This window comes from Leptidea sinapis, chromosome 25, assembly GCF_905404315.1.
Source record: "Leptidea sinapis chromosome 25, ilLepSina1.1, whole genome shotgun sequence".
NCBI classification, from domain to species: Eukaryota; Metazoa; Arthropoda; class Insecta; order Lepidoptera; family Pieridae; genus Leptidea; species Leptidea sinapis.
The window spans coordinates 7,743,946-7,759,585 of NC_066289.1; the positions used below are offsets into that span (position 1 = coordinate 7,743,946).

General features: G+C 35.5%; 1 protein-coding gene across 3 annotated transcripts in view; it reads right to left on the minus strand.

Annotated features, from left to right (window-relative positions):
• Nucleotides 1–154: 154 nt before the first annotated feature.
• LOC126972051 (cartilage oligomeric matrix protein) overlaps nucleotides 155–15,640 on the minus strand; it is a 35,126-nt gene continuing 19,640 nt past the window's right edge. For 2 of the 3 annotated variants that reach the window (XM_050818626.1, XM_050818625.1), the window contains exons 5-21: nucleotides 15,242–15,536; nucleotides 14,828–15,001; nucleotides 11,902–12,018; nucleotides 10,670–10,786; nucleotides 9,904–10,023; nucleotides 9,464–9,652; nucleotides 9,005–9,240; nucleotides 7,876–8,028; nucleotides 6,999–7,205; nucleotides 6,321–6,489; nucleotides 5,831–6,008; nucleotides 5,195–5,370; nucleotides 4,942–5,047; nucleotides 4,226–4,435; nucleotides 3,495–3,678; nucleotides 2,051–2,288; nucleotides 155–1,350 (exon numbers count right to left, since the gene is read on the minus strand). In XM_050818626.1, the coding sequence (XP_050674583.1) occupies nucleotides 1,265–1,350; nucleotides 2,051–2,288; nucleotides 3,495–3,678; nucleotides 4,226–4,435; nucleotides 4,942–5,047; nucleotides 5,195–5,370; nucleotides 5,831–6,008; nucleotides 6,321–6,489; nucleotides 6,999–7,205; nucleotides 7,876–8,028; nucleotides 9,005–9,240; nucleotides 9,464–9,652; nucleotides 9,904–10,023; nucleotides 10,670–10,786; nucleotides 11,902–12,018; nucleotides 14,828–15,001; nucleotides 15,242–15,536 (2,955 nt within the window). In that variant the 3' untranslated portion in view covers nucleotides 155–1,264. Of the gene's footprint in view, nucleotides 1,351–2,050; nucleotides 2,289–3,494; nucleotides 3,679–4,225; nucleotides 4,436–4,941; nucleotides 5,048–5,194; nucleotides 5,371–5,830; nucleotides 6,009–6,320; nucleotides 6,490–6,998; nucleotides 7,206–7,875; nucleotides 8,029–9,004; nucleotides 9,241–9,463; nucleotides 9,653–9,903; nucleotides 10,024–10,669; nucleotides 10,787–11,901; nucleotides 12,019–13,890; nucleotides 15,002–15,241; nucleotides 15,537–15,640 lie in introns of those variants that run through there. The other variant, XM_050818627.1, reaches the window with a different exon arrangement.

A 15,640-nucleotide genomic window follows, 5' to 3' on the forward strand; every position in this document is an offset into this window, starting at 1 on the left:
TACACTACGCTGCCGCACCTTTTTTATTTCAGAGTTGTTACATTATTCATGCTTAATTATAAATAATTTGTGTAGTTTATAAAGAAAAATAAACAATTAATAATTAGAGGTTAAGAACTAAAATATAACGTCATAACAAAATCAAAAACATAGAGACAGTTTCACAATCATTTATTATTCACTTTTATGTTTAGAAAAACAATCACTATTATAGTAGTTATTCAAGGTCAAACATTAACGTAGCATAAACGACCACGTCGACTATTCAGTCAAATGAGTGAAATGAAAATGGATACAATTACTATGGAAATATGCGTTTCGGTTTGCCGCGACGAATCTCAGACTTCATACATAACTATAGAGATTCTTTTAGACTGTTGAATTATAGTCCGACAACTTCGCGCGCGACCGTCTCACGGCGTGACAGACGGTGGCGGGAACGGAGTGCTAAAGATAGCAGCGGCTAGCGTGTTACGGCAGTCTCACGCGTTGCCACGGGTCAGCGGGTAGAGGGTTACGGCAGTCTCACGCGTTGCCACGGGTCAGCGGGTAGCGGGTTACGGCAGTCTCACGCGTTGCCGCGGGTCAGCGGGTAGCAAGTTACGGCAGTCTCACGCGGGTAGCAGGGGCGGTACCCCGTCTGTCACCCCGTGAGAAGGTCGCGCAAAAAGTTGTCGGACTATTAATAGTTCTATCTCTCTTCTATTTTTTCTTAATTTTTATGATTCTGCTACGTTTCTGCACTGTTATTGAGACACTTCTTATTACTATTTGACGTACTTCGATTTAGGTTTGCGATTATTGAACGAATCGATTCAACGCTTTAAGGGCATAATTGACGGCAGATAAATATGAGGGTATAATGAAAATTTATGTCATCTCACATATAAATAAACGATAAACTGATTTGTAGTTACTTAGTTACACTCACTATTAAAGCTATATTAATATATTAGATCTATAATATTTATATTATGACAAAATAAGTATAAACATTTTCTACGTCTCTTTTTATTAACAGCTTAAAATTGCAATATTAAAATTTTTATTTAAAAAACAAAATAATTTATAATAATTGTTATTTACAAAACCATTTCTAGTAAAATAATTTCAAAAGAAAGCTTTTGTTATAATCAAACAAAACAAGAAATAATTTAGAACTTGTCAAAATTTCTACCTTAATTAAAATTTAATTAAATTTATGCAAGTAGATGCCTATAAAACTTATGAAACCTCGTTTCAATTCAGCTAGAAATTAATTAATTCACGCGTAAACGAAGTCGTGGTCGATTTCCAATTTCTTCAGCAATCGGTTCGGTAATTCAGACACTATGTTTGATGGTATTTTATCTGTAAATACAGAAGAGAAAACATTATTAAAAAATTCATATCTTATAATTCTGTGGTTTGAACTTGAATAAATGAACGCCAAGTACTCGATAGAAAGCATAATACTAACCAGCAATTCTATTTTGATCCAATTTTGTTATGACAATAAGGGACGAGACGAGTAGGACATTCAGCTGATGGTAATTGATACGCCCTGCCCATTACTATGCAGTACCGCTCAGGATTCTTGAAAAAATCAAAAATTCTGAGCGGCACTACATTAATTGCACTCGTCATCTTGAGACATAAGATGTTAAGTCTCATTTGCCCAGTAATTTCACTAGCTACGGCGCTCTTCAGACCGAAACACATATACACCCCTTATCCATAATAGTCTGCTAACTTAAAGCATTGCTAATTCTCACTCTATCTTCTACTATTGACTTAAGTCAGAATGAGAAAAACCACTCCTAAGCGGTTGTTTAAAGTAAGCGGACCATTATATATATAGATTTAAGTATAAGATAAAGGGTCGTGAGAGACAGTACGCACAACATAGTGATCATATAACGGTTCCGTTTTTTCTTTTGAGCTATAACAGTTAACTATCTTAAAAATTAAAACTCACTTTATTGATTTATTTTTCTATAACAGCTACGGCAACATGAAAGCAACGATTGGTAGATCATAGATTGCACAAAAACCTTCATCAACAACTCACCGTTACATCTGTAAACTAAATTAGACCAAATGATCATTTCTTGAGAGAAACAGAAGACTCCAAGTCTTCCGCCCTTCAGAGTGTAGTCATATACGTTGCCAGAGTCTGCCACGAGCCGGTTATTCTCGTATATCTTGAGCCTGATCAATCCTATCTTCGGTCTGTGCAGCAATCTCCACCTGTACGCTGTCTTCTCACGCCAGCCCACGTTGCGTGGGTCTTTCCATAGCAGTGTTACCTACAGTGATAGAAACTAAAGGTTACAAATTGAATTTTATCATAATTTAATATGAGTGCAAGTGTAGTTCCTTAAATTAGGCTAGTTTTCCAAATTCTGTGAGATTTCTTGAGTGTAACTTCTGGAATTTGGCGAGTGGACATCTGAAGATTCCTCGTGTAGAGACGAGACACGTGTTGAATTGATTGGAGACAAATTTTGGCGGTATTTAAACTCCAGAAAATTCACAAAATTTGGATTATTATGAATTTCCGCGAACAAACTCCTAATACAATAAATTTCCAATGCTAATTTAATGGTGAGGAATGGGATGAAAACGTTATATTTTTTACATTGATAAAAATTATAAATTCGTGCTATCTATATAAGTGAAATGATAGGGGTTTTCATTTGTATTTTTGTAATGAAAATAAATGTTGAGACGTGCAGGGTTCAGCTGATGGTAATTGTTACGCCCTGCCCATTACCCAAACGCCCTTCAGACCAAAACACAATAATGTTTACACATTACTGCTTCACGGCAAAAATAGACGCCGTAATGGTACCCATGATCTAGCCGGCATCGTGTGCAAAGGTGCCTCCAGTGATAAATTTGTACGCGCATCACCGAAATGCTACTGGATAGATATAACTTAAGTCTTCCTAGTTTGATTTTAAATAAAGTTATTAAAGTTTTAAGAAACAACCATATTTCACTACACACTACGTACTAAGCACTAAGTCAAGGGTATCGCTAGTTAACCATAATAATGGATGCAAACCATATTCTATTCTATATTACCTACTCTGTTAAGCCCTTTTATTCTGAGTTAGACTGTCTCTTAACTCAGTGTGCCGCTTGGCAAAGGCCTCCTCTAGCTCTTTCCATTGGAGTCTGTCGTGGGTCACTCTTCTCCAGTTCGGGCTCGCTGTGAGTTTGAGTTCATCCGACATAATTACTAAAATCTATTTTAGTAATTATGTCCATCTTCACTTCTGCTGATCTACCAGCAGAAGTGAAGATGGACTGGCCACATGTTGAGAGATAGCCAGGAGAGATGGAGCAAAATTGTCACCAATTGGTATCCAAGAAGATGCACACGGAGCCAGAGGAGACCTCAAACAAGATGGGAGGATAAACGCAAACCATATAAAGTGGGGATATATTCAGCCCTCAATTTCTGTTGTAGTCCAGAAAGTTCCACGTAGCAAATGCAGTAACATTACCTGATCAGGAGTAGACTCAGTATTCCACAAGGAGTTTCTCAGGGTCTTCCCTGGTCCAGTCTTGGAGTTGACAAGCTTGAGCTGGATGCCGGGTTCAGCGACTGCTCGGAATGGTGTGGTCTGCCAATACGTCTGTGTGTTCTTCTTCCACATCACTACGTAGAATCGCTTATTGTTCTGATATCTGAGGAGTTAAAGGTTGGTGAAATATTAAATATTACAAATTGTGATAAACTGAATGATGTGCTTCGAGAGGAAACAACTTAAACTAAAATAAAGTTTGGTAGACTTTGACTTAATTATACTAAAAAATTACAAGAAAATATTTTCACTCAAATGAAAACTAATTTATGGCGCTTAAATAAATAGCCTTTTTTACGTAATTAGCAGGTATCGGGAAGAAAAGGATTACCACGGCCATGCAGATTCATTTTATTTCGAATAAATAATCCTACTGCAAGTTTTTTTTTACTATTTACTATTTTTTTTTATTTTTTTTTACTGCTCAGATCCGTTAATTCCAGAAGATTATTGCGATTATTTGCGACGTCACGAATGAGTTTTTTAATCTATCTATATTGCAGCTTAACCTCCAGTTTCCACTTCATTCTCACTATTAATTGAACGCCCCTCGTATAACTACCTCCTATTTAATATTTTGTATTAATATCTGTGTATGTATCTGTTTAGTTGTCTTTCAAATAAATAAATTAAAAGATACTGAAGCTTACCCAAATATAAATCCAACGTAATCATCATCTATCTGTGAATCAACAAAGAATGTTCCTTCGAAATCAACTCCACCAAAGTTATCGAAGCCCACTGCAAGTCCAGGATCTGAGTTGAGGGTCTGAATGATCTCGGCACCTTCATTAGCGATCTCCCAGTTGGGATCCTGCTGCGATGTTCCCTCGGGATCCAAACGGACAGTCATGTAATTTCTGGAATGGTGTAAACGCCAATAAAGTATTAACATTTTTATGTTGATGTGTTGCATGTAGGGTTATAAAATTCAATTTAGTAATAATTTGGCATTAAATATGCTTGTTAATTCTGTAACTATAAAAATTATTAACAGTCTGTTGTATGATTTAAATTTGGACAAACGTGATTAAATATGGTTAGTTTTATTGATCTTCGTAAACTAGCTAGTTATAGCCTTTGTGGAAAAATAGAATACAAAATTCCACTCCACATAAAAGTGATTTTATAATAGTTACAAAAATATAAACTGCGTGTTGTTTTGGAAAAAAAACTGTCAGAATGAATCTTACTATTTTTGCAAATCTTATAAATAGTTATGACAGACATAGTTTTGACTTTAAAAATAGTTTCAACTTTCAAAAAGTGATATCATATCCTATTTTGAATAAAAATGTTTGATTTCAAACTTAAATTGTTTTCTAACAATTATAGTTTGTTTGATTTCTAAACTTAAATAGCTCACCTAAAGTCAGTACGGAAAATTTTGGAGTTATTTGGACAGTTATCCAGATCATTCGTTACTTTGTCACCATCATTATCATTGTCGCATGCGTTTCCAATACCATCACCTGAAAATATAACAGAATGGGACACTCTAGAGTCTAGACAATTAAACCATTCAAATTTTAAAAAACAATCTAGTGCATCTTTATGCTACTTTATTTTTCTTTGTTTTTTATTAAATAATTGTAAACCGTGGTATTTATTTCACTAACCATTAGTGTCCAGTTGATCGGGGTTATGTACCAGTGGACAATTATCTTCCAGGTTGGGGATACCATCACCATCAATATCATCATCGCACGCGTCACCTTTGCCGTCATTGTCTACGTCTTGTTGGTCACTGTTGGCCAAATTTGGACAATTGTCCAATCCGTCTTGTATGCCGTCTCTAAAAATATATTATAAAACTGAAATTATCAAATGATCAGAACAGTTTGGTGAATTTTTCATCATGATGGATACAATAAAACAAGGTTATACTAGCAGAAGCTATTTCCAAACTCAAGATATACTAAAAACTAAGGAAGTACGCTCACGTAAAGTGATCAATACCGTTAAGGTAGCAGTCGTAGGTATACATTTTTAAATTAAGTGCTAGTGAACATTTCTGATTGAATCGTATATTGGATTTTATTATCTGGTATTTTTAAAATTCTATATGTATCACATTTAGCCTTCTGCAATTCTTCCTTTACAAACTTTTAAATAAATCTCATCCTCCATTCAAAATTAAAAAACTTGTAAGTAATACACTTGCTCAGTAATATAATCACCTCAACAGTAATTTTAGTCGATTTATTTTATTCCACATATCTTTTTTATCCGTTTTTTTTTAAATCTAAACTTACTGGTCTCTGTCCACGTCACTGTCACAGGCATCTCCAACATTATCCCTGTCTGCATCTTCTTGAGACGGGTTCCGCACTCTGGGGCAGTTATCACAGAGATCACCGAAACGATCTCCATCCATATCCTCTTGTTGAGGGTTGTACACACGAGGGCAATTATCGTCTTCATTTAGTATACCTTAAAGTTACCAAAATTATCTTAATAATAAATAGCAAAGTGAGAAACGCCAATGTAATGTAATTTTCTAACAATATATCCACATCTAAATAAATTTTTTTATATCATGTAATAAGACGTAGATGAGATCACTCTTTTGGTTAAGGCATCCTATAATTAAAGTTATAGTCATGAATAAAATTATTGCTCTGTATCAATTAACCAAATACAAATCTCTGAAACTTAGGCATGCTTGCATTGACAGAGTATCTGCCAGTGCGAGCTTTTTTACTTACGCAAATTTTTTTCGTGATCTGTTTATTATGGACATACCATCATTATCCATATCAGGGTCACAAACGTCTCCAAGTCCATCTCGGTCAGCATCTTCCTGACCAGGGTTAAAACGTCGCGGACAGTTGTCGCAGGCATCGCCACGTTTGTCGCTACGATCTTCATCACGGTCCAATTGGTCAGGGTTTGCGGTCAGTGGACAGTTATCCTACAAAATGTATTAGTTTCGTAATTTTAATAGTAAAAAATTTAGTTTTATAAGTAAAAATATAAAAGTTATTGTGTGATTAATCTAGAGAGCTTAGAGGTTCCCAGAATTACTTTGTCTCCGTTATTTGGTAAAGTCATCATCAGATGATGACTTAACTTGATCGTGGTGAAATAAATCCAGCCTAGCAGAGGGCGTTCTTAGTGCGCCGCTATTACGGTTCATCCTAAGATTTAAGTTCCAGATTTATCCCCACCACTCGTCACCAGGTTATCTATGAGTAACTAGACATACATAATGAGAAAATCCCTGTTTTTTTTTTTCATAATTTAATTTTTTTTAATCAACAGACAAGTTCACATTTATTTTTAGTGAATCCTATTCTAAATAAAACAATGTTCTACAAAATTGGAGTCTGTAAAAACTAGTGCGAAGTATTACCAAATATATTTTATTACAATTTTTGCCAGTGTTTTCTTTACTGATTTTAGAATATTGTTATAACTCACAGGGATATTAGGGATGCCATCTCCGTCTCTATCTGGATCACAAGAGTCCCCAAGACCGTCCTTATCAGCGTCCTCTTGACCAGAATTGGAAACATCTGGGCAATTATCTGCTTTACAATGTAGATCTGTGCAAGGCAACTGGTGGTCTGGATATCCATCTAGATCTCTGTCTGGACCACAAACTGTTCCATTTCCAGCCCAGCCAGTCTAAAAATTAGAAAATGAGAATATTTTGAAATAACAAACAAACAAACTTCAAAACATTGGTATTGGTATCTTGTAGACTTCTACAAGGTAAGACCGTCTTTGAAATTGAAATACATCTCTCATCTCATAATTATAAGTACGTATTCAAGACTCATAAAATATAAAAATTCTAAGCACCGCAACAGCTAGTGCCCTCATCACTTAACACTTTAAAGCTCTCATTTAGCGTACAAAATGCATGAATTTCTACATTAGGTACGTTCTGCTTCAAAGCAAAGCACATTTTAATAGTAATTTGATGCCTAATACTTAAGGTAGATATAGTTCCCATGCAAAGTAGTATCTCAAAGGAAAGCAGATTTCATAAACGACAGATGAAGGGCACGAGGAGGCGCTAGCTAGTCCATGCGTAATGCCCGGTTACGAGTGCCATGCTATGGTAATAAAAAGTTTAAAGTTGTATACTCATTTGATATTGTTTCATCTACTGTACTCATTTAAAATTTTGAGGTGTTTTTAACTAACAAATTTAAACAGTAAATATTTATTTAAAAGAGTGGTTATTGCCACTTCTCATAAAAGCTCATCTTTATCGTATTAGTATTAAATGACTATCAATTTAAAATCTGTGTCAGGTTTTGTACTTTTTGAATATTAGAATCATACTTACAGCACAAACACATGCTGGTCCGTATCCACATACTGCGTTGTATCGGCGACATCTGGCTGGGTCGCAGCGTTGAACCAGATCACCCACGTCGATGCAGGGCCGAGAGGTGTTCACGTAGAAGTTACCACCACATGGTACACACGTGAAGGATCCCTGTGACATTCATTAAGCGGATCCACTTATTAAGTAAATATTTTTATGTATTTATTTGTTTTTGACTAAACATTATCTACTATATTAATTATAATACTTCATATGATTAGAGATTTTCAAACAGTACTAAGTGTGGGCCAAGTGTCCCGACTTCAAACAGCACGAAGATGAAGACTCACTGAGACTTGCTGTCATCGGCAGTCGAAGCAGCAGTCCCAGCACCAACTGAAGTGACTTGGACATGAAAAGCAGCCAAAGGGTCAACGCAAGAATATTATTAACTTCATAGAATCAGTCTATGGGGGGAAACGCTATAGCATGGATAGGCAAAGAATACAATAAACCCAAAAAGTGTTTGTTTTCGTGGGGACAATCGTTTTCTAAAGAACTAAAAAAGGAGAAAAATGCGCATGAAAGCTATTGATAAAAAACTTTATGCAGAAGATTAACGAAAAATCAGCTTAAATAACATATAAGCTGATACCTCGTTATTGAAGCACTAATATTTTTTGTGTAATTCAGTACCCTAACAGCATGCACTTTATGGAATCTCTTCAGTGCTTTTCGATCTTTGAAGACGCTGTTTTCACAGCAATGAATGGAGAAATTTGCATCAAATATATCAACTATCAATATCACATCAACTAGCTTAGTCAGGTTAAAAACAAACTCAATAAAATACGGTCATTTACGCTTAATATTTTTAGTTCACTCAAAAACCGAAAAGCAGAAATGTATATCGCCGCAACAGCTGACAGCGGTAGAAACGTTGTACAAGTGAACGACCCTTATTACGTAGGTTTACGTACTATTTTAGGTAATTTTTAGCCAGCAATGCATTACAATGGATGAGAAAGTCTACTAAATTTTTTGAATTTATTTTTCTGCAACTACAGAACCCGAAGAATATCTGGTTACACCTGGTATAAAGTAAAGTAACCAAAATTTAAACTCGAAAAAAACACTGGTCACTCACCGGGGTATTAACGCACAGTCGACCACGAGGACACGGCTCGTTCCCGTCAGAGCACTCATCAATATCGACACAGCGCTCTCTCCTTCCCTCGTCTCCGGATCCCTGCCATCCCGAGCTCCCTTCAAATCCGGGCGGACACGCCCCACAGATGAAACCACCCTCTACATTGCTGCATGACACCAACTCATCGCAGGGCCTGATAAGATCGCATTCATCCATGTCCACGCATGAGTAACCTGGTATGATCAATTAGGTAATATGTTTTAGAATAGCCTGATGGCAAACTACAATACATCTTCACTAACAACACCAGAGGAATCACAAAACCTTGTCAGAATTTTAAATTTGTGTTCGGTCCACCAACGGGAATAAATTGGTGAGAATTGGGAAAAGTTCTGGACAAATTAAATCTGCGTGTATGTATGAATACGATTATATGACTCATGAATATCAACTCACCGTTCCACGCGTAGCCCTTGGAGCATCCCTCGCATTCATAGTAAGGACTACCCGAAGTAGGGATACAGCGTCTTTCCCCACATGGCCGCCTCGCGTCACAGATGTGTTGACATCTCTGTCCATCACCCATGAATCCATCAGGGCACGGGCCACAACGTGGTCCAGAACCTGTTTCTTGACATTCGACACCTTAAAAATAAAACTATTATTAGTGATTTATGAACAATAATTATGAACCAAAGATTTATATTATAGCCTCAGGGATGGATTGTGGGTAGTTTTGTGTTCGTATTGCAGTAAATAGAATAAATATTGAATGTTACGTAATTCAAGACCGCAGTGCCCACTATGATTGAAGCTAAAAATTAATATTGCAGAGAGAAATTCATATTATGTTCTGAATTATACTTGGGTTTGAGACTAAAAGTTTTTGTACGTACCTTGATAACATGAAATGTGTCTGCAGGATATTCTAGAACATTCTTCGCCGTTTCCAGTAAACCCGGCAGGACAGGGCCCACAACGATACCTGCCATCTGGCGTATCTTGACACTGGACACCTAAAAATGAAACAAAATAAATATTAAATTATGCTATTAAAAATGATGTTTATGCTGAAAATAAGCTTAAATTTGAACAGTAAAATAAAACGCGGAGATTCAAATACTAAATGTGTTTTGCAATTTATATGCCATTATAATTTGTAATATCCACCGAATTGAACCACATTTAATAAAATTACTAGGTTTTTCGGTTGCATTATACACCGTGTGTATGAGTGGCATTCTTAAGTTCTTCGGACACGTCTCCCGGCGCAAGAGTGAGTACATCGAGCGCCTTGTCGTGCAGGGAAAGTGGGGGCACCAAAGGGAGAGGAAGGTCGTCCATGCGATGGACCGACCAAATTAAGTCCACTGTGGGTGGACCATTGAACGAATGTACCAGACTGTCGGCCAGCAGGGTAAAGTGGCGAATGCTCGTGGGGCGAATCACATCTGCCCAAAAGATGTCACTTAGTGATGACCACGACCGCTCTGCCAAGAGTGTGAAGAAGTAGAAAGTATGCTGGTAACGAAAAATCAAGCAATGTAAGTAATTTGTCGTGAAAGATGAAAAGATAATTAATTATCTCAGTCTTTAGTGCTTGAGTTTGATCGTGTCGCTAAGGGGCTGATCCTCATAAACATACAAAATCACAAAACTTACGTCCACCGAAACAAGGGTTTGAACTGCAAGGTGTTCGACACGTTTGTCCATCACTCGTTTGCCTTCCTGGACATCTCTCGCATCGGTATCCCCGTTCTGTGTCAGTGCAATACTCTCCTAAAAACATTAACGTAAATGTATGAACATAAAGAGGTTATTAGTGCCAAATAGTTATTAATTGGACAAACAATTATATAACAAAATCAACGAATTACCTGGTTTTATCACATTGTAAATTTAATCCCAAAATTATTTTCCATACCATTACCAAAACAATAAAAACAGATGAGGTTTTGTGTTTAAAGTTTTTACTATATCATTTTTTGGAAGAGAAGAACAAACCAGCATATGGAACATCTGATTTTGAACTTATCACTGCCACCCATATTCTTCTGGAACACCAGAGGAATCACAAGAGCGGTGACAGCCTTTTAAAAAAGTGTACGCCATTTTTTAAGGTGCCCATGTCGTATAGTTCAGAAAATACCGTGCAAGGAAGGTCATTCCCTATTTCGATTGCACGTGGAAGAAAGTAACTTTAAAACTGCACTGTAGACGAACGCCACACATCTATGAGGATGATCCAAGTTTGAGGCGTTCGTACGAAGGTGGAATTTGGCGGCAAGAATATGCTGAATATGAAATAGGTAAATGCGCTAGCAGACACACTGAAGCGATGTCTCTACGCAACGCCAAGTTAGGTAGTCTCAGTAGTTAGCATTCACACAGTTAATTTTACCCCATTCCGCAATTTTCTTAACAGAGGACTCGATAGACGACATGAGTTTCTTCGGGAACTGGTAAACGTTTTCCCGAAAGAAACCGAAAAATGCATCATGGACGCAAATATATCACTGAGATGCAGAAGAAACAGTGTAGGATATAGCATATATCCTTCTTACATAGCTCCAGATATCTGCAATAGTGAGCTTCGTGTTCGAGCAATATCTGTCGAAAAAATCTGTGATTTACGCAATGTGAGAAAGCTTGCATAAACTCCCGGGAATCTCAAATGCTAGAAGTTTATGAATCACAATTTTTAGATAATATTCGCTAATGCACGAGTAATAAATTAGCAGTGAGAAAATGCCATAAAACCTTATATTTTTTTTTAAATATTATTACGTTCTTGAGACAGAGATCTTTAATATTTCAGATTTATACCAAAGAAATAAATACTCATGACGTATCGTTTTAAATACTTATCAACCAAGATTTTGTGCATCACAAACCTTGAGAGCAAGGACGTCGATCACAAGATATAGGTCTGCATCTCCTTCCATCTCCCTCCATGCCGTGAGGACAGGATCCACATTCTGGACCAGACACGGTATTCCGGCATTCCACACCTTGTAGAAAAATTTGAAAGAAAGAAAGTCATTAAGTGTTATTGTTACCTGTTCAATTGTTTTGTACTCACCATATACCGGTAACTAAAGAACCTCATAAAAATGGCCGAACTTCATTATTATTCATGTAGTAATTTTTAAATTGTAAAATGATAAAAGCTGAGTAAAAGTACTGTTCTAGGAATACATATTTTCAAAGTCTGTTTTAGAGTTAAAGAAGTCAATTATTATTCTCCGAGCATAATACTCTCACCAAAAAGTATTCATTGAAAAAGGATTTATAAAAGCATTTGATAAAATAATGGGTTGCACATTCTGTAATACTATAGTTTTTTCTTTAAGACAAACTGGATTATATTTCTTTCCTATTTAAAATTTTCTATCCATTATTGGTGGAAATATCTTTTACACTTACATGATACATTAATTATTTTGTAAAGTCAAAGTTTTTTGAGTTGCATTTTTTATTTGCATAAACATATTAGATTGATGTTACATAAATATTATAAAGTACATGTTTGCCACATTTATGACGTGCAAATTTTATAAAATACATTTCTAAATCATTAGTAACAATAATATTAATTTAACAAAAATGAAAATGTGTTTCATTTTTCAATTTTTTAGTAAAACAAGCCGACCCTTTTTAGGATGTGTGGCTTATGATGACATAAATAATATATTTTTTCAATATCAACTTTCCTTTCCGAAGGCATTTTGAAGTTATCGAGAGATTACCATTTTGGTGATTATGTATACAATTATGAACAATTAAAATAACTAAGAGAATGTTAACCACCACATCATATAATCATTATTTTACCTACTTATGTTGCCGAAATTTTAAAGAGTGGAATCGAATTTGAGTCTTCTAAGATAGATATAGTTTATTATTTAGTATTACTAGCTGACCCGAAAGACGTTACGAAATAATAAACTCAAAAATTACTTCGTAAAATATGCACCCTGCTGTCGTAATGAAATTGTTTCACAGCAGAACTGTCAAACCGTGCGTCAATAAATTCTCTCATAGAAATTATGTATGGATACACCAAAGGAAAAACAAATTTGTTGTTTTTATTTAATTTAGCAGCATTTTCCTATTTATTCACCTTTTAAACCTTCTCTGGACTTCCACAAATAATTCAAGACCAAAATTAGCCAAATCGGTCCAGCCGTTCTCGAGTTTTAGCGAGACTAATGAACAGCAATTCATTTTTATATATATAGATAACCCCCTTATTCATAATGGTCCGCTTACTTTAAACAGCCACTTTGGAGTGTTTTTTCTCATTGTGACTTAGGTCAATAGAAGAAGACAAAGTGAGAATTAGCAATGCCTTAAGTTAGCAGACTATTATGAATAAGGGGGTAAGTGTTTAAAGCATAAAGCATCTTCGGAGTAATCCAAACATTTGACAGAAATAGCCTGTTTGCAAAAGTAGTACGTAGGTATTTCTTGGGTTGTTGGATATTTCTTTTCTTTTTATTGGGATATCTGCAAAAATACAAGTGTTGACGATTTTCGATGAGTGTTGCAATATTTAAAAAGACTGCAAGTATTGAAGACCAAATTATTGAATATAATTCACATGTTATGTTGTCCTGAAAACACTTGTAACGAAAGAAACTTTATATAATTTTTTATCAACAACGCCGAAACCTCATATTCAATGAATCTCTTATTAGCTAAACAAACCAATAGAATAAAACCGAAAACCAAACAGAGTTTAACAAACGCCCACCTAATAATTATAATTCAAACCGAACAGTTACCTTTAAAAGGTAAAGGTCTATCAAGCAACAAACAGGTGGGCAGTTTGCGAAACTCTGCGTATCTACCTTGGCAAAAAGGGCAGGAAATAAAACGCGTTTTCATTCGAAATGTTTAATGAAACCCACACAATTGCTTGATTTACCTTTAAGTACTTTGTTATACACATAATATATTCAAATGTTAAATAATTAAAATTAGTACCTATCTACGGACTTCGCTTACAAAGATTTTTAATTAGGTCTTGTTGAAAACAATATTAGATGAGTTGTTATTAATGTATACCATACACTATTTTATACAATAAATTAATATTTAACCAGTTAATATAATAATTCAATTTCAATATGAGATGATTTCTTGTGTTGTGATGAGATTTAGGCATTGCAGCATGGAATGAGTCAAAAAAAATCTACTCTGAAATGTATATCGTTTTATTCAAATAGGATTTAAGGCGAGACCACGTTAAAGCGGTGCGACGTATCATCTACGATATCACACATAACATTGTGGAAATTTCCAAGCTTTGTCTCAGATTCGGTTTTGCTCGTACGAATTCGTATACGCATCGCTTTGCTACGGCGGCGACGAGCAGCACTGTAGTAGTCACAAAAATATCGACGAAAGACATGCACTGTGGTAAAACGAAAGCAGTTTCATTAAAACTTATTCCGTTAACCGTTTCTTGTCATATAGATTTCATACTTTGAACCCTGCGATAAGGAACAGATAGTAATTCTAATTTGGGCTCTAAGTTTTCATATCTGTGATGCAAAAGTTCACGTACCTATGACAAAAAAGCTAACTAATTTTATTTAATATTACAAGTAATCATAACTAATTATTAATGGTATCAATGCATTCATTTACATAATTAAGTAACAGCTTCTGATATTTAAAAGATATTAATATCATCCATGAAGAATCCATGAACATAACTTACGTCAGAACGCTAGAAGCGCCCCAATTGAAACGCCATCTTACAATTATTGACGAAGAGTAAAATATTAAAACTTAATTAGTAATTGTTATAACCAGGGTAACATGAAGAGCCAGAACATCTCTCAACCGGCGCCGGTGCTGGAACTCGATTGCAACACAAACGCAATTGGTTTTTCAACCCATCGATTGTTCCCTTTTGATCAGCCAACTCTCGACGTAGCGTTTCTATTATCTGTCGAAGCAGTTTTAACTGGCGGATTACTTCGTCTGAAAACAATGTTTGGATATATTAATAGGAGAATTAATATATTAATAGTGTGGTATCATTTAGAAAGTCATTTTAACTTTAATCATTTTAAAGTCAGCTTTAACATCCTCCCCATCTTTCAACTCTCTTTATGACCAAATCATATAGCTCTTCTCAGCGATTGTTATTAAATCTTATGTAACGTTGCATGGGTTTGTTAAGTAATTGCTTGCATAACAAAATAAACATACTTCACTTACCGTCACACGATTCGATATCGGTAGCTGGTATATCTCCCCTAAATTCCGAGGGTGTAGTAGATTGAGGAACTGGTAGAATATTCGGATTTATATAATTATTCCTGTAGTCATCGCCCTGCATTTGCTCTTCTTTCTTCAGTCTCTCTTCTTTTGCAATAAAATCTCTAACTTCCTCTACGTCTGAATCCATTGTTGTTAGAGTAGGTGGGTAAAGCTCATGATGGTCACAGTTCAACGATGTTAGTGCCGCTTTTTCATCGTCGTATATTTGCACTGGGGCATTTTCTTCGTGGTACTGTAGAAAGATTTTAATTATGAGCATAATTTTAATTTAATTTTTTAATTTAAAATAAAATTGTTTTGCGAGTGCCTGAGAATTTATCCATTAGTGAAATTTGC